The sequence below is a fragment of the Daktulosphaira vitifoliae genome, unplaced genomic scaffold (genome assembly GCF_025091365.1).
Source record: "Daktulosphaira vitifoliae isolate Bord-2020 unplaced genomic scaffold, ASM2509136v1 Scaffold_2, whole genome shotgun sequence".
NCBI classification, from domain to species: domain Eukaryota; kingdom Metazoa; phylum Arthropoda; class Insecta; order Hemiptera; family Phylloxeridae; genus Daktulosphaira; species Daktulosphaira vitifoliae.
The window spans coordinates 38,218,896-38,238,428 of NW_026099573.1; the positions used below are offsets into that span (position 1 = coordinate 38,218,896).

The 19,533-nt window shown below is 26.8% G+C and overlaps 1 protein-coding gene across 10 annotated transcripts in view; it reads left to right on the forward strand.

Annotated features, from left to right (window-relative positions):
* LOC126898617 (muscle calcium channel subunit alpha-1-like) overlaps nt 1-14,805 on the forward strand; it is a 39,455-nt gene extending 24,650 nt beyond the window's left edge. For 4 of the 10 annotated variants that reach the window (XM_050672857.1, XM_050672856.1, XM_050672858.1 and 1 more), the window contains 17 exons: nt 2,762-2,814; nt 3,718-3,864; nt 3,952-4,153; nt 4,274-4,543; nt 4,605-4,688; nt 5,301-5,513; nt 6,677-6,785; nt 7,079-7,458; nt 7,536-7,740; nt 7,815-7,948; nt 8,044-8,145; nt 8,298-8,405; nt 10,850-10,888; nt 11,062-11,162; nt 12,603-12,781; nt 13,780-13,913; nt 14,006-14,804. In XM_050672857.1, coding sequence (XP_050528814.1) covers nt 2,762-2,814; nt 3,718-3,864; nt 3,952-4,153; nt 4,274-4,543; nt 4,605-4,688; nt 5,301-5,513; nt 6,677-6,785; nt 7,079-7,458; nt 7,536-7,740; nt 7,815-7,948; nt 8,044-8,145; nt 8,298-8,405; nt 10,850-10,888; nt 11,062-11,162; nt 12,603-12,781; nt 13,780-13,913; nt 14,006-14,191 — 2,646 coding nt within the window. In that variant the 3' untranslated portion in view covers nt 14,192-14,804. Of the gene's footprint in view, nt 1-2,761; nt 2,815-3,717; nt 3,865-3,951; nt 4,154-4,273; nt 4,544-4,604; nt 4,689-5,300; nt 5,514-6,676; nt 6,786-7,078; nt 7,459-7,535; nt 7,741-7,814; nt 7,949-8,043; nt 8,146-8,297; nt 8,406-10,849; nt 10,889-11,061; nt 11,163-11,652; nt 11,751-12,602; nt 12,782-13,779; nt 13,914-14,005 lie in introns of those variants that run through there. The other 6 variants (XM_050672861.1, XR_007702320.1, XR_007702321.1 and 3 more) reach the window with 6 other exon arrangements.
* Nucleotides 14,806-19,533: the final 4,728 nt, after the last annotated feature.

Consider the following 19,533-nt stretch of genomic DNA (forward strand, 5'->3'; position numbering starts at 1 on the left):
GCAAACTATACAAAACATTTGTTATTATCTACGATAGAATGCATAAAAAAACATAAATAAGATATTTTATGAAATTAATTAAACTGTAGTTTTAATACTTTGTACTTGACATTAGTAATAGTAGAAAAAATTTCAAATTTTGCATTACTTTATTTTAATAATAATAAATATAAGTTTTCGAGTTTAATAAAAAAAACATACCTTTATTATAATGCACAATTTTTATTCTTAACAAAATAAGTAGTTATACTGCTTGAATTTTTATGTTGAATTACAGGTGTTCATTTAAGCGTACATAATTTTTATATAAAAAGGTTTAATAATTATAACTAATAATTTGCGTGAAAAGATTTTGTTTTCTTTAGACCTTTTTTCAATTGAATATTATAATGTTTGATTTTATAAAATAACACGTTAAAAAAAGATGGTACTGATGAGGAAGTAATACATAGGATTAAGTGTGGATGGTAAAGTGGAAAGAAGCATCTGGTGTGTTAGAAAATAGGAAAAAAATTAATCAAAGACTAGAGGTGTAGAGATCAGCTCCAGATAAGTTCTGTAAGGCTGTAGTAAGGCCAGCTATGATATATGGTTTATAGTATACAAGAGGTTTGACAAGAGAATAGAGCGGAGAATGAGTGTAGCAGAGATGCTTAGATGGATGAATGGAGCGACTAGAGAAAATATGATAAGAAACGAAAAAATAGGAGGGAGTATAGGTGTAGCGTCAATCGTGGATAAGATGAGAGAAAATAGACTTCGATGATTTGGTCATGTTATGAGGAGAGAAGAATTGGAAGCTGTAAGAACAGTTATAGAAATGAATGTTGAAGGAAGAAGAGATAGCGGAAGACCAAAAAAAAGATGGAGGGATGCTATTGAATGCGATATGATTACAGCTGATGTGGGAGATCGTGTCAAGTGCAAGTTTATGATAAGGGTGGCCGACTCCAAGTAATAGGTATATAGGTGAGGAAAATGAAGAAGAGTATCATCAAAAAGCACATGAAAAATTCAAATTTTCATAAACTATAAAATCCTGTAGATTACTTGCTACTGGATATTAATAAGATATATTTAATCAATTTTTTTCTGATAATGGCTATCTTGAAATTTTATTAAATTTTTTCAAAAATTAAAATTTTAAAAATTATTCGGGTTATGTTATATTATTTCATATTTTCGTGACTCTCTTAATATATCCCATATACTGTATATTTTCTACAAATAGGGATAGGGTTTTTTTCGTTAATATAGTTAAAAAACATTTTTAAATTTTAAAGACCGTAATTTTAATATCGTGTAGAACAAGCTTAGAGAGCATTAATTATTGATTACAAATTATTTGGATCAATGTAATGATTAAGTCATGAAATCATTTTTCAGTTTAAAAAACGTAAAGAAAACTACTAATACTATTTAAAAAAAAAAATATTAAATTTAAATTAAAGTAAGGTGGGGTAAGCGTGTAGGCTTTTTTTTATCTTTAATGGTAATAAAATAATTTGTGAACTATTCCTTCGTTAAATAATTATCATTCATAAAAACTCTTAGAGTACCTGTATCTATAATAAAAAATCAAATAAACTAAAATTCAACTTTCCAGTGCTTATTAAAGTAAAAAAAATAAATATCACACTTTCCCTTTTATTAGGGCAAGTTTTATTTTTATAAATATATTATTTACTTTATATTTAAAGTCGTAATAAAATTAAATATAATATTGTATCTTAACCTTATGGTTTAATAAAGTTCAAAAATGATCTTTAGGTTATAAACAATTTGAACTCAACAAATTGAATTTTCCGTATAATAAAGGTTGATAGCATGTGATTTAATATAGATTAGGTACTTTAAGAATTTGCATGAAATAAACATATTTTTATGTATTTTTTGTTTTCTTTTTATACTTGCATGAATAAGTTTGTGTAAACCACTAATACGTATATGTTTCATAATAACTGAGGTTAGTGCCTATCTTCTAGTATAATTCTATAAAAAAAATGTTGGTCTAAATTTTATTTTAAAAATGCAGTTTCTTAACGGATAATTGGACACGTTATTATAGTAATAATGGTAGTAGAAAAATTATTTCTAGTATTGATTTGTTAGAAATATATACTCTGTTAACTTGTAACTGGAGCAAGTTTATTAATTCAGATTCATTAGTACTAAAGTTTATAATTACAGTTAGAGTAAATCTTTGAAAATCAACATTGCAAAAAGATGAAGCCGATAATGAGGGACGACATAGGGACGACCTTTGTATTAAATAAGTTAACTATTCTTTAATATATCATTTATTAATAAGTTCATTAATAATGACAGATTTCAATAATATGAGTCTATTTCTTTTTTATGAGAACAGCATAAAGTTCAAATCATCATAGCAATTTAGTGTATTGAATAGAAAAACTTGGTCAAAAATACCTATAATGTGATAGGATAGAATTTCTTAAATTTCCATAAATGAGTGATGATAGTTTAAAATAATTTTACCTCAAAAGATGATCATAAATACCACAAAAATGCTAAAACTACTTTATTTAAAAGTTTAAATAATCATTCAAACTCTGAAATTCAAGCACTACTCTCAGTATTTTGGAACAACCTATAAGTTTGGTGAAAGTTTTGACAGTGATAGTTTTCATTTTATAAATAAAAAATAGTTCTACAATTTCCTTTTTATTAATGCTCAAAACAATAAAATGTAAATACTTAATTTTATTATAATACTAATAGTAAATTGACAATTTTTTAGGGAAAATTTTTTAAATGCAATGACATTTCCAAAATGACAGAGGCCGAATGCCAGTTAGTATTTTATCTTTAAATAATGGTGCAGTAGAATGTTAAAATGCTTACTGTTCCAAAATATTATATAAGAAAATATTAATATATTTTAATTATTAAGATTATAAGATTGTTGTGAAATTATTTTAAGTTTTTGATAATATATTGATGTCCAATTTTTTTTTAATTTCAAAGCTGGTAATATCCAAACTGTTATAAAAAACTGCCTTACTCTTCAAAATTAATATTATATAATATCAAAAGTAAATTAAATTCTATAGTTGATAAAAGATATAATGATAAGATTTAATGTAAATTTCAGGAATTACAAGAATATATACAGGGTGTTCAGTAAGTCAGGAAACGGGTTTCTATTGTTCTCATTGTTACAAACAATGAGAACAATAGAAACCCGTTTCCTGACTTACTGAACACCCTGTATATTNAACCCGTTTCCTGACTTACTGAACACCCTCTATAATATTATACATGTATTTACACAGAATTTTTAAGATGTTTTTTCTTTTGAGTAAATATATATATATATTGCATGTCTTTTATCTCATTATTTAACTTCAAATATAGGCAATAAAGGTATATTTCGTAATATTTTACATTTTTGTGAATTTAATAAGTTTTAAACATTAGCTTCTCTACTGTTGAATAAGTTATTTTTTTTTCTTTGATGTATTTGCTTATAGTGAAAGTCACATGCTATTGTTACACTACTTATTAAAGTCTAATAGATCGTTTAAAATAAAGTATATCTCAAATTATATGTATCCTTTAAATTGCCTATAGAATTGCTTTTTGTTAATTTTTCAGTTATTTTAGCATTCTATTGCAATTACTTAATTTATTTAAACTAAGAAGAATTACTACAATCAAAACTTTCTTTCTAATTTAACTATTATAACTACACAGAGGTATTTACTTGACATTTGAACAAGGTGATGTAGAGCATCCTAAAGCTGAAGATAGAAAATGGGAAGCAAATTCATTCCATTTCGATGATGTTGCCAAAGCTATGCTTACTCTCTTTACCGTATCAACATTCGAAGGATGGCCATCGTATGATTTAAAGCTATAAATTTTAATGATCTTTTCATACCAAACTGGAATGTAAATAAACTAAATAAAATATCATACTTTTTACAGACTTCTACAGACATCAATGGATTCAAATGAAGAAGACCGTGGACCAATACATAATTATAGACCTATTGTAGCGGCTTATTACATCATATATATAATTATTATTGCATTTTTCATGGTCAATATTTTTGTGGGTTTCGTCATAGTTACTTTTCAAAATGAGGGTGAACAAGAATACAAAAATTGTGAACTTGATAAGAACCAAGTAAGTTTTGTAGTCGTATATTTCAATACATAAAAATATGTTAATCGTTTAAAGAAATATTATTTTAATAGTTATATAAAATTATTCAATGAAATAAAATATATTTTTTATATATTTTAGAGAAATTGTATTGCGTTTGCGCTTAAAGCTAAACCTGTTCGACGTTACATTCCTAAACATCGGTGTCAGTATAAAGTATGGTGGTTTGTCACGTCACGACCTTTCGAGTACACTATATTCATGTTGATAATGGTCAACACAATTACGTTGGCTATGAAATTTGTCAATCAGCCTGCTTATTATGATGATATACTGAACTGGCTAAATTTGTTCTTTACAGCGGTGTTTGCTTTAGAATTTGTTTTTAAACTGGCGGCTTTTCGTTTTAAAGTAAACTATTTTATAAAATTATATTAGATAACGAGTTTTAATAAATAAATATTTCTTTCAGAATTACTTTGGTGATGCGTGGAATGTACTTGATTTTATTATTGTATTGGGAAGTTTTATTGATATTGTAGTTGAAAATCTATCAGTGAGTGGTGTAAAATTCAAGATTTGTCTTTAGATGATCTCCATAGTACCTAAAATAATATATTTACCATTGCTAAAATTCTATAATATATACTGAAATAAATAAAAACCCAAGCATAGTGAGGACGTAGTAAAGTATAGATGATGTCTAACAGTGATTAACATTACTATAATAATAAAATGCATCGATGTAAATGTGTAATTTTTTTGTGGAATATAGTGCATTATTGTCTATTATTATCAAATTAATTACTCTAGCTACTTAAAATTTAGCGTTATAAATACTACAATGAAAGTGATACACTATATTAATAACTTATGGAAATTTTGGCTTTTAATAATCAATATATAATTTTTTTTTTTGCAAAAATTGCGTTTATTTTTTACTTTGACGGTCAATTTCTCTTAGAAAGAAGGTGTTAGGAAATTTTTTTTTTGACCATTAATTACGTTACAAAAGCTTTAGTTTTAGATAAGTCTAAAGAAAGCAGTTTCAAAAATTGAAATTGAAAGTGATGCAATCAAATTTACATTAACACTTCTATAAAGTCTTAACCCCATAAATAACTAAATTTTAAACACCTTATGTTTTAATGAAATATTATATTTTTAGCCAAATACTGACAGTGTACCTAAGAAAAAGGGAAGGAAATTATCAATTAATTTCTTCAGATTATTTCGTGTTATGCGTTTAGTAAAGTTGCTCAGTCGTGGTGATGGTATCCGTACTTTGTTATGGACTTTTATTAAGTCTTTTCAAGCTCTTCCATACGTAGCTCTTTTAATTGTCATGCTCTTCTTCATTTACGCTGTCATCGGAATGCAAGTAAGGATTCATAGTAAATCTAATCTAAAATGGTATATATATAAAATATAATTATTTTAATATTTATTATCATTCAAATATTAAAATTTATTTTATATGAATGAAGCAAACATAATTAAAGTAGGGTTTCATAATATTATTAAAAAAGGTTTATAAAAGGTTACCTGGAAAAAATGTCATTTGAAATTGAATAACTTTTCTAAAAATTATTTAACTATAAAAGTATTAATTAAATATTTTAATTATTATATTTTTGTAAAATAGTTTCACAATCATTTATAAATTTTATTTTTTAAAATCCTATAATGAATTTTTCGGATTTTTGATCTATTCGAAAATGTTTTACAAGTTGTAATATATATATATATGTGTAATATGTGTATTAAAATGGAGACACAATTAATGGAAAAGTTGAAAAAGTAATACTTTGGGGCGTCTGAGTTTCAAAGTCCTAAAAGATTTATAGTACTAATTATGTCTAGTTACAATAATATAATTTAAAAGAATGGGCCATTATGATTTACCCGCGTATCTTATTATGTTCAATGTGTAATGGTCTAAAATTTATATTTAACCGGTCTGAAGTACAATTTTTAAATAGTTAAATAAGTTTCTTTTTTGCAAATAAATTTAATCATGTTTAATTATATTTTAATATAACGTGCTGAAGTTAATTATAACATTTCAAACTCTTAAATCAATTTTTGCAGACTAAAATATTTGCCTTGCTGATGGCATGTATTTTTAAAAAATTAATTACTAATAAAGGTTAAATTTCTATTTACAGAAATTGAAAAAATGCGTCATTTTATTGGATACCAACTTTACTTTTTTTTTAATTTGATTAAATATAAAATATTGGTTATTGGAGATAAAACCTCCTTCCACAAACTGTATGTCAAACTAGAAAAGTGTTTATTATTTATCTATGATTCTCTTACTACCATCCCTTACCCTGTGTGTATTTAACACACACACATATACCTGTAAGATATTTAATAAGGGCTATATGATTAAATAACGTGATTCTTTTATTATAACTATAATATACTATTTTTTTTTAATCAGTATTAATTATTACAATATAGTATAATTATTATTATTAATTGTATAATAAATAAAATTATTTATTTTTTATAATAATATTTAATTGTATATTTTAGGTGTTTGGTAAAATATCAAAAAGTGGAGAAAATGATTCAGCTATTACAAGAAACAATCATTTTCAAACATTCCCACAAGCAGTTCTCGTTTTATTCCGTTCAGCTACGGGTATGCTTTACAATATAAGAAATAATGTAAATTTTATAGCTAATATTTTGGGTGAATGAGCATTTTTGTTTAGGTAATAGTTCTTATAAAAACCTTCTCGAGTTCGATCTTCAAATATTTCAAAGTTTATTATAATATTTTTTACTCACACTAAAATACTAACTGTTTAATTAATAATTTAACATGACCTAAAAATAATTATTAGCGTTTTCATAATAAAAATAAATATTTCTTTTATTAATAAATTCTCAGTCTTTAATTCATATTTTTACCTGATTATTTGTCACGAATAGGTGAAGCGTGGCAAGACATTATGATGTCATGCTCGTATAGACCAGATGAAGTTAAGTGCGATGAGAAATCTGATATGTATAATCAAGTTCCTAGTTGTGGTTCAGATTTTGCGTTCCCTTATTTTATATCATTCTATGTACTTTGCTCATTTCTCATCATCAATTTATTTGTTGCTGTAATAATGGATAACTTTGACTACCTAACAAGAGACTGGTCTATTCTTGGACCTCATCACTTAGATGAGTTTATTAGACTTTGGAGTGAGTATGACCCGGATGCCAAAGGTAGAATAAAGCATTTGGACGTAGTAACATTGTTGAGAAAGATATCACCGCCGTTGGGTTTTGGAAAACTATGTCCACACCGTGTTGCTTGTAAGGTATGTAAAACTCTTTTGTTACATAAAAGTGCTTGTACCTAATTTTAAAATATTTACCATTTTTTTGTGATTCTTAGAGATTAGTTTCGATGAATATGCCTTTAAATAGTGATGGAACTGTACTTTTCAATGCCACGTTATTTGCGGTGGTCCGAACATCTTTACATATCAAATCTGAAGGAAATATTGATGATGCTAATGCAGAGCTTAGAGCAGTTATCAAGAAAATTTGGAAACGAACAAGTCCAAAACTTCTCGATCAAGTTGTTCCACCGCCCGGAGGTGAGATAATCTATTTTAAGAAATAGTTTTTTATTAACACGTAACTAATATTTTTGTTGTCATAATATTATCAGTCGATGATGAAGTAACTGTGGGCAAATTCTACGCCACGTTTTTAATCCAAGATTATTTCCGGCGATTTAAAAAACGCAAAGAACAAGAACTGAAAGAGGGCGACAAAGAAGCCCGAAATACTGTTACTTTACAGGTATAAAAATTAATTTATAATATTGAAAAATAGATTGAACAAATAAATACTAGAAATTTTTAATTATTTTATATAATATAATTTAATTTTTTTAGGCTGGATTAAGAACTTTGCATGATGCTGGACCAGAAATTAAAAGAGCTATATCCGGTAATTTAGATGAGTTAATTGATGACAATCCCGAACCGTCGCACAGGGTATTTATTTATTTTTATAACAGTTACTAAAAATATGCATAAAAATTTATTTTACTTCTCCTCTTATTGGTTGATAACCAATCATTGAATGTTAATCACACAATTTTATCGGTCTGATGTTAATAATAATCAAATTTATTTAAAATTTGAAGAGAAATCACTCGTTATTTGGCAGCGTGTGGTCGTCAATGAGACGTAGGACAGGAAGTTTAAGACGGTCATTTAGAATAAGCAATACGCATTCCAAAAAAAACAAACACGTAAGATACATGCATAAAGACAGTATAAACCTAACCACAGCTGTCATAATGATATTTACTAATACGAATAGTTTCTCTATTAATACTAAAATGCGTGAAAATGTTTTCATTTAAAAATAATAGTTATCAGAGTCATTAGGACTTAATTATACGCATATACAACAATCTATTTTCATTAGTAACAATATAAATGCCATCATAACTTATAACATATAATATAGTAAAATTACAGGATTAGCTTTTTTTTTGTTTTACTTAATATCAATTTTGCAATGTTTGATTATTTTAGGTCTTTAAATATAATTGGTTGAATGAATAATTATTGAGAATAATATTAATTTTACATAATTGAAATAAGACTGATTGTCTGAAAGTTACTGATCATATTTATTAATTAATAATTTATAAAGTATAGTTATTCAATCTATTTCAGCTTGTAAATAGCTAGTTTGCATAGTATATTCTTATGATATACTTGTTAGTCAGCTTTATAATATAAAATCAATTTTAATAAATTATTATAGCTGTCTTTAGTTAAATAGTTGGTTTATATTGGAATGTAGTAATTTAGATTATATTAAAATAAGAAAATTAATAGTAATAATAAATATAATTTAAAAAATTTTTATTTATAAATTTTAAATTAAAAATAATTATGTATATTATTTTCTTAACATTTATGAAATAAATAAAAAATTTTTGGTGTTATGTTTAAAAATAAGTTAATATTTTGATATATTTCTATTGACACGAGAAAAATTTCATGATGAATTTCATATGAAAAACAATTACCGGGCAGAACAGATCTAACTAATACTCTTATAAATTTTGATACAATTATTATTTCACTGCAATTTTTTTGTCGACAATTTTTTGTATTTTTTGACTACGTTAAAAACATATTTTTTATTATTTGTTTTTAATAAAAAAATTAATAAAGATTTAAAATAGCCACTTTTTAGGAATTTTCTTATCGAAAAAGTGAATGGGTCAATAACAATCTTAGAGCAATTACTTAATATTACAAGCATTTTAACATTTAAAGTATGTATGTAACGCGGGCAGAGTATAATTTTAAGTGTACACCGGTATATTATTGCAAAACAGTTTGTATACCGGCGCATTTTATTTTTAAATAAAATTGCTAAATCATGGCTAATTTTAAAATTTAAAAAAATTCCAAAATAAAAAAAAAATACTTTTATTTATTTTTATTTATTTATTTATTTATATAAGTTTCAAACGGGACAAGCCCAATTACAAAAAAATTTTAAGTAAAAGTAACATCATTCGTAACAATATTATTAATAAAGAAAAACAATTTATTTTATTATTAATGACAAATAATAAAAGTTGTATTTAATGTATTCTAAAAAAGAAAAAATTAATAAAAAAGAATTACAGTAAAATGATAATGATATCAAAAGTTATGAAAGTATCGTTAGATCTGTTCCACTCAGTATATATGTAATTGTATTATAAATTTAACGAATTTAACGTTTCGTAACTTTTATAATAATTTATACCTTAAGTAATTCAATAACATAATAAAACATTAAAAAGTATACCATAATTACTCAATATATTGGTACAAACATAAACATTGTCTCCGCCTTAATATCAATGTATGTTACTTTATACACTTATGTTGTATTTATATTTTCTCTAAATCATATCAATTCCCAAATATTATGATACAAAGCATAATATATCAATATATATTACTTCATCATTCATGTATACCTAAAAAATATTGGCATGGGATTTGGAAAAAAATTTTTTTTCAAAAAATAACATGACTCGTATTTGAATTTTCAACTAGATAAATAGTATACACTTCAATATAATACTTAAATATTGAACAAAATTATGAAAAATACTTTTCTTTATTTAACAAAGTAATTGATTTTTTTTAATGTTTCAGTATAAAGTATAATTATAGTAACTAATAATGATACTATTAAACTGTTTAACAATTAATACAAAGTGTTATAACTGAATTGAACAATGTAATATATTTTTTATATAATTGATTGACAAATCATCCAAAAATTCAATATTTTTTATTTTATTAATTAAAACCAATTGTTTAATTAATACTATGTATAATAATAGTAACATTACAATTCACGTATCGTCCAATCTAATTACGTAAACACTATCACTTATATTCAATAGGATTTTCGTATTTTAAGCAATGAAAATAATTATCTTTATTACTTTAAACAAAATATTATTATTTTTTTAGAGATTTTATAATATACTTTTTCGGATTTTTTGAAGTCTACGATTTTCTGTTTTAAGAAAAAACAAGTAGTTGTCATTAAATAATACTTAGATTATTTGGCGTAATAATAAATTTAGTTAAAATGTTTCATTAAAAAACAAAAGGAATAGTAGAAGATAATAATTATAGTTATTTTATCTAAATATTTTTTTTTCAGAAAAATTACTTACAAGTTTCTGGACGAAATATTGTCAAGGTATATTTATCATTGTATAAAATAATAAATTTGATGGCTTAAGCATTTTTTTTTTTTTTTGGTTTATTTTTTATCAATATTATATTTTATAAAAAAATATAAAAAGAATGCTTAAGATGTTTATTAATTTAATATAGTACGTTGTAAATCAAATTATTATAATTGTTCTCTAGTTGTCTCCTACAAGCTCAATGGAAATAGATTACTTACCCAACAATTTTACGAAAGAACAAATGGATGCCAAAATAAAAAATGGAGCCGTTTCGCTTCATAGGTAAATCTGATTTATTTAAAAATTGTTATTACCTATTTAACAACTATAAATCAATTTTTACAAAAGACCTATTAAAATTCATTATTAAAAAAAACTATGTCTATATTAAAGTTTAAAACAAGTTAAAAAATGCCTCCCAAAAAAAATTTGGTCAGCTTTTACTAAATAAATTATTGAATCTATACATATGTATAACGATATTTTTACCATTTATTATACTAGTATATTATACTATAAATGCTTTTTAATGCACAACTAAATATTTCAGTTTCATTTAAATCTTTCAAATTAATTTCAAATAACATTATAAATTTACTGAATCAATATGCTTAAGTAAAACATAAAGATTAAAATATTTACAAATATATATTATTTATTTATTTTTAACAATTGTATACAATATTTTATCAATTTCATTTATTTTTCATATCAAATTCCATTTAAGATGTCTTAAGTCGATACTCTTAACAAAGGGCACTTTATCTTTTAGAAAAAAGAAATAATGTTTTTTGTAAACAATTGACGCAAGATTACTACTTATGTGTGTATATTTCAGACGTTTACCCGTTCAAATGCGTAATTATAATGGTAAGAACTACAAGTCAAACGCGGTTTTTTTACTAACAAAAAATAACACGTTTGATAATAAAAAATCTCTCTAAATCTTGTTTTATTCAAAGTATGACAAGAAACATTAATACCATCCCATTTGTTTTTTATGATCTGAAATTGAGTATTTTGACACTCAACCATAATACCATAAACATTTGTTCCATTTATGTACAATAAAATATTACAATTTTTCTTAAAATTTAAATCTATAATTTTTTATCTTATGAAGGATGATATTTACCTACTTAAACGACAGTATTAAAACAGCTCTAATCAATATAAGGCATTATTTTTTTTTATTTAATGCTAAATCTATTTCTGCTTCTTAAATGAAATTTAAAAATATATTTGCGTCTTATTTAAAATGTATTTACGATATCTCAATAATAGTTTTGTGCACAATAGTCTATTAGTATATTATTTACAATATATACTGTTACAATATATTACTGTTTATATTCAGTGTTGAATTTAGAAATTATCTTCAGGGAGGCTTATAAAACATTAACAACAAAAAAGAAGTTGTTTTTCGGTTATAATTTAATAAAATTGCTTCAAATCGATGTCGATGACCAAGAAGAGTCACTGAGTTAGTGACTCTTTATTTATTAACTCAATTATTGAGTTAATAATTAACTAAATACACTTAACATCAAAAATAATTAAATTAATAGAGAGACCATCAAAATTGTTTGAGATTGGGTTGCTCTCCCTGAAATATACTAAGTTTCAACATTGTATATATTATATAACTATATGCACGTAATGCTAACAATTAGAATTTTTGTTGTGCTTTTTTGTGACTTGTTTTGCCAATGCTATCATTAGAGGATATCCTCGTAACAAATGGCTACTAAACAGAAGCTCTCATGCCGATGATAACTTGTCCAACATAAGCAAGCTAAGTGTATCAACGCCAAAAAGTAATGCTGCTAAATTGCTAATTGAACACCGCAATAACCGACGATCCGTTCACATATATCATCGCGCTTCGTTTCATTTTAAAGGTATAACAATACTAAAGAAATTTAAGGGTAAATACTTTCTTTTAGTGAATGCTGATTGTTACATTGATCTTACAATTATACAGTAAATTTTTACTATATTATAAACAATTCATTGTATATAGTATTTCACTTGTAATTCTAATAATTTTTTTTTTTTGAAAATTAAATATTGGTCAAAATTATATTTTAACATTTCAGATTTTAAGCGGGATAAATTTCATAAATTTCATAATACCAATATCTATATTAAATTTAAATAAAAAAATTTTCTTCGTTATAGTTACACTTTTATCCACTGTTATTTTAAATAATTATCGTGTACTTATTGCTTTGTATTATTAAAATGCTATGTGGCTGAATACACATTAAATTATTTTTGCTGTATAACAATTTGTACTCACAATTTATAACTATTTAAATATATTAAAGAAATATTACAAACTGGAAAATCTGGAGTTGGTAAAATATTTTTAGTTAAATAAGAATTTATTACAGGCTTGTGTTTAAAGATTAAAGAAACTCAGCTATGAGCCACGTAGACTGTCTAAACGATATAAACTTCTGTAGTCAAAAATGTTTTTCGTGAAATTTAATCATGTTTTGAATTTTGGAGTTTTTCGATAGTAGTTAATGAAAAATTCAATAATATACAGAGTAATTATTTATTATAGCCCACTCAACTACTCTCAAAATAAATTGAATATTGCAAAACATTATTTTTTAGCCGTATCATTCCTTAAAATTTTTAGGGATGTCAAATTTATTTTCAAATTATATAATAAATAGTTAACGATTAGTTCGTCGTATGTAGTTATTGAGTTACAAGTATTTTAATACATAGAATGGGTATGTAGCGCGAGTGATGTGCACATATATTTACCCAAAAATACACATAGTGTACATTCCCTGTGGTCAATATAATTACCTTTTTTTAACTCCATTAAGTTTTTCAAGTTTGTTTTAGATTAGAAACCTTGGAATATATGTTTATCATTTAGGTACTAGAGACGAAATGAGCGAAGCCGCAATTCCTTTAACTAGATTATCTCATTCGATGCCTGGTAGTCCTGTAGATGACGATGGGTTAAATGGAACTGGAGTAATTGGGTCTGCGGAGAGTCTTGTAGGAAGGGTGAGTATTGTTTATACTTTAATAGGTATAATGTGTTTGTGTAAAAATCATAAATTGCGCATTACGGTGTATATTTCTATTTTAATATTTAGATATTAGTGGAACATGGTCTTGGAAAATATTGCGACGTTGAGTTTGTACAAAATACTTCTAAAGAACTTCGTGAAGCGTTGAACATGACAAAAGAAGAAATGGATTCTGCTGCCCATCAATTGCTGGTACGGGAACAGCAAGGCCGTCCTATATCTTTCCACGATGAAGACGGCGAATACGTTTAAAAAATAGATTTCATCTTTCCAATTATACTTAAATTATAAAAAAAGAAACGAAAATTAATTTATTAATATTAAGGAATTAAAAAATATGTAGATAATTGTTATAGGCTAAGTATTCTCTATTCATAATAATCATTCAACCTGATGTGTCCAATTTAAGTGCCTAACAAAAAGAAAAAGAAAATAACAAAAGTAGGGATCAGTGGTTAATGTGATAATGGATTTTTTTCCATAAAATAGTATTAAATTTTTTTTTTCAATTATCTTAATTTTTGCTTTAATCCACTTAACCCATTCGAATACGTAATTCCGTATGGGTAAATTTTACCATGTGTGCCTAGTCATACGTTTTTCGTTAAAAATTTTGAGTTTTATTCGGATATTATAAGGTATGTTGTTATTATAAATATATTTTTATCGTGATTGCTAATTTTTGTAAATATATATTTTATTGGTTTGTACTGTGATTTTTAATTTGCTTTACTGTATTCATTAAATTGTTTTGGTGCTGATAAGTATAATATTATACATTGTATTAGGTTAATGAATAAATTAGTATGTTATTTTGTTGTTTATATTATAAACTTGAAATGTTTAAAAATTAAAAAAGAGTAGTAAAATTTGTTGTAACTGCCTTTAACCTTCTTTAAAATGTAAATATACTTTTCAAAACATAACTTTACAGGTAATGAATAGAATTTTGTATATTATATAATGGTGTTTGTGTAAAATTTGTCAGTCTATTCGAAATATCCATGAAATTTAACTCGGTTTTATTGAAACCGTTATGATATTGGGCGTCTCAACGAAAATGCGTTATATCATATAATGTGATGTAACTATCATGCAAGTGTTTAGTATGGCCACAATCATATTTTTGAATAACCAATAAAATAAGGCTGATATAGTTAGAATTAGTTAACGTGGATGTGTGTATAAGGCCATTTTAGCAGGTAGGTATGTGCGTTTCGTCATTGCATTTCCTTTCATTAGATTTAATACAGAGATTTTACACCAGCTTAAGTATGCTCAGAACTCAAAAATCAGAACGAAACCTCCTGTGGATAATACTATGTATGTGGGCATATCCCTAGATATTCATAAAAGGGCCCCGTAGCCGCCGGAGATTTGGGTTTGTTTTGCACATTTGGCTTTTCAATACAACGATTGATAGTTCAATAATAACAACAATTTTTATAATGATATGTTTCCTTCTGGCACCGCCGCTGACATGAAACTCATTCAACAATGGAAATTATAACACCTTATGAAAATACATTATAATACGTTTCCTTTATGGTTCAATTTTTTTTTTTTTAACGATGAATAACGGATTCATTTTTTATGAATGATGCTTTTTATAAAAAATTGTATCATAGTAGTTTGTGAATTTGAAATAAATCTCTTCGAGAGGCGTATCTATAACATAAAATGATTTTTCATTGAACTGAAGAGATAACTTTTAGTCAGTAACTCATAATATGTTAAAAAATATTCTTATTTTATGTTTGTATGCGTTTATTATGACTGGAGTTTTGGCAAATATCAGTTGTATATTGTATTAATTAAAATATTTAAATATAGTAAAACTTAGTGAGAAATTTAAACAGATTCTTCTAGTAATCATGTTTAATAATTTCTAAAACTAGTTTTATTTTGCGTGTAGTCAATTGAATTTATGAACCTTGTAAAACTTGACATACTAATACAATATTTTTTAAGAAATTGCTATGGATGTCATTGTAACAGTTATGATTTATACATTTTACCATAACTTCTGTTTAGATTTCTTGTACAAAAACAAATACACTGTTGTATTCGTGTATTGATAATATCTCTTTAAAATTCTAGGACAATCTTTATACGGTGTTTCCAATTGGCTCCGACATGCGGTGTATTTGTCTCTTGCCACTTCATTGCACATTACGCCAACGGTTTGAATATCAAACATACAAAAGGATTATTCGAACGCACGCTAAATGTTATTATACGGTTATTTCAATAAATTATGATAATCGACAAAAAATAAAGCAGATCGTATTAATCCTATTAATGCTAGTGTCGCCGTACCAACAACTTGGGTTTAATCTTGTGTATTAATTTGATTAGCATAATATTTTTTATCGCCTCGCAACATTAATCAATCGTGTCAAACGATCGTAATCACTGTTAGGTTCCAAGAAATACCCCCTCACGTTAGTGATGTTTCCTAAATATTTTCGTTTAATTATTGTCATTTTTTATCAATTTAAACAAGAATTTCTAAATAAACTCATTATATATTAATGTGTGGGTACCACAAGATGCGGAAAGTTGAAGCGGTATTTTTTTATTCAGTGAGCACATTAAAAACCCGAAATTTATGTTATCATTATTTCACATTGAATTTAAGCATTCATTTTTCTCTGTGCATTTGACGGCCGTCGTTTATTTATGGCTCTATAATTTTCTGTAATTTAACAATAAAAATTGTATCAACGCGGTTGCAGGCACTATATGGTTCACGAACTCCACATGTTCGTCTTTTATTCGAACTTAACCTATCGCAACCGTTAGTCTGAAGTGGCCTAAAGGGGTATAGTTTTTAACGGACAGCAGCCGAGCAATATGAATATATTTTTTATGAATTATTATGTAAAATAACTGTGCTAAATATGCCGGAGTATATGTTTTATTATCTCTGTCGAAGAACTCCGATTATTGAAATCAGGCACTCAGACCCGTCTATAAGAACCCTGTCCACGGGCTGTGCCCAATCTTCAATGACATATTATATGAGCCGAGGGGTCCGCTTACACGTTAAAATATACATAAATTCGTGTGTGGCATTATGCGGATAAATATGATGTGCACTTGTATACACAATAATACACGTGTACATTATACGTCTAGATATTGACGGAAACAATTGAAATATCCACTTGGCACATGTCACGTTTCAGAGTCATTCTTTTGCCACCACGTCCTGACTGCTTTTGTTATAAATCATAGTGATCGATGTTTTGCGGTATCTTATTGAATACATTTTGTATTCGTCAAAATCATACCAATGCACAAACCGTTCACTTTAAGGTAAAACGATTTTATCAATTTAATAACCTTTTTTTGACGTTTGCATTTTTGTTTTAAATAAGTCACTTGCATACTGTTAGTTTTAAAATAACATTTTAATATTTTTATTTTATAACATTTCGTTATAAAATAAAATACTTTTTTAATTTAATTCGTGTATGTTATAATTCAATGGGGTGTTAACTGTAATCTTAAAAATAATCAAAATATTTTACTCTAGGGTTACAACAATTACTTATGCATTTATTTTATAATCACGAAATTTATAATTACCTTCAAGTACATCGACACTATTAACACTTGCAACCCCTTAAAATATACTACATTATTATTATTATTATTATTATGAACATTTTACTGAATTTGAATACATTCATTGATAAAAACAAATACTATTTTTCTACATAAATATTGTTTACGGAGAGGAAAAATGAAATTTCTTAAATATTTTCATCATTAACGTCTTTAGCAAAGAGCTTTCGAAGTAGCTGTATAAGATTAATATAAGAATATTTATCGTTTTGAGAAAATTTTATGTCAAAATCAAGTACATTTCTGCTCGAATCGACATTAAATTATTTACACGTGACATAATCTACAGAGCAAATGAAAACAATTATCTATTCTCGATAACCGTTGTGAACAAATACGTATTCAGATTTTATTTATTGTTTTTTAAATACTTTTGGCTGCGCGCGTTGACGGCCAGAGAGTTAACAGCGCAATGACGGAATGGAAGTAATTCATCACAAGTTACCATAAAACTTATAGTGATAAAATATCTTCATTCGAATGTTGGAAAAAAGTCAGCACTTTGAATGTTGTGCGTTCGTCGGCACTTGTGGGCCGTGTACCGCCGACTGGGCATGTACAATTATAATGTGTGATACTCGAACTGGCGGCATCTTTGGGCTGGTCGAGGCAGTTTGTGCGGACGGCGCAGATGAGATGCCATGTATATTATGACGCGGTGGCTTTTTTATGCTCTGCTCGAACGACCTGTGCACAATCGCGGCCCGGAACGGTTAAATCTGCGGCGGAGCACCTCCAGAAACCGGTATGCACCTAGGAACGCTTCAGGAAATTCCGAGCGAACAGAATAAACGAGTGGGAACGTTTGCTCGCCATACATAATAACATAATACAAATTTATAATAATACGTGTACCGCGAGTTTTTTCTGTGGCCGATTTCAGACAAACAAAACAATAACCGCCGCCGCTTATTGTCAATAATTCACTTCACAATTATCATCACGATATATTATCCCACAAACGAGTAGGTCATGCCATGTATATTTACATGAACATCGCAAGAATGGACAAACGTTGTTCTAGTAATTGTTCCGGCAGACGGTACACAGCACCACCAAGTGTTGGTCGTATAATTTAATTAATGACACAGTAACACACGCTCGTACACACTCGCCGGTAATCGCTTAACTTAACGTTTGTTGTATGTACGCGCGCGCGTTTGTGTGTGTGTGTGTGTGAGCGCATCAAACGATTTTTTAAGCCGGGCCTCTTGTCTCTCTACCTGTAACTTATAAGATCACATCAGCCGAACGTAACGTTTTAACATAATGTATCGAGTCTCACGCCGTTGTAATGCATACGTCCTAGTTGTAACATATTTTTCGGTCATGGCCGTCACAGGTCGTTTTTACCAAAAAGAAAATGATAAATAATGCACAAAAAGTATATATCTGTTACGTTAGATTATTGTATGCGAAGGGAAAAGGTTGCGTGAGGAGGGTGCGTCTTGCGTATATGCATTTAACGATCAACAATACACCAACAAGAATGTTACTAAAGGTGACATAAAAAAAAAAAAAAAGGTCAAGGACCAGGATCAATTCTTTTATTGTTCCCGGAAATATGTACATTGATCACAGTTTTAAACTGATTGCTTCATAAAAAGACAGTGTCATCCAAAACTTATTACAATACTCCGGCGATCTTTAAGTATTTGCTCGCCGTACCTATTTATCACATAAAACATACATTGTATACGTCAAAAAAATCACGGGTTACCACCATTTATTTGTCGACTACAGTTTAGCCGAAGCTCAGATTTGGTTAAATAATGTGTTAAGAATGTTGTCGTGGAAAACGGCACAAGAAAATGGTGTACCTCACAGAAAGTAAAACTTGTAAATTCTTTAGAAATATTAAAAATAGAATTTGAACTGATGGCCAATCAATTTAGCATCAGCTGAAGAATTCAAATGGTGTAGTTAGTGTAAAAATTTAAGACATCAGAAAACATTATATT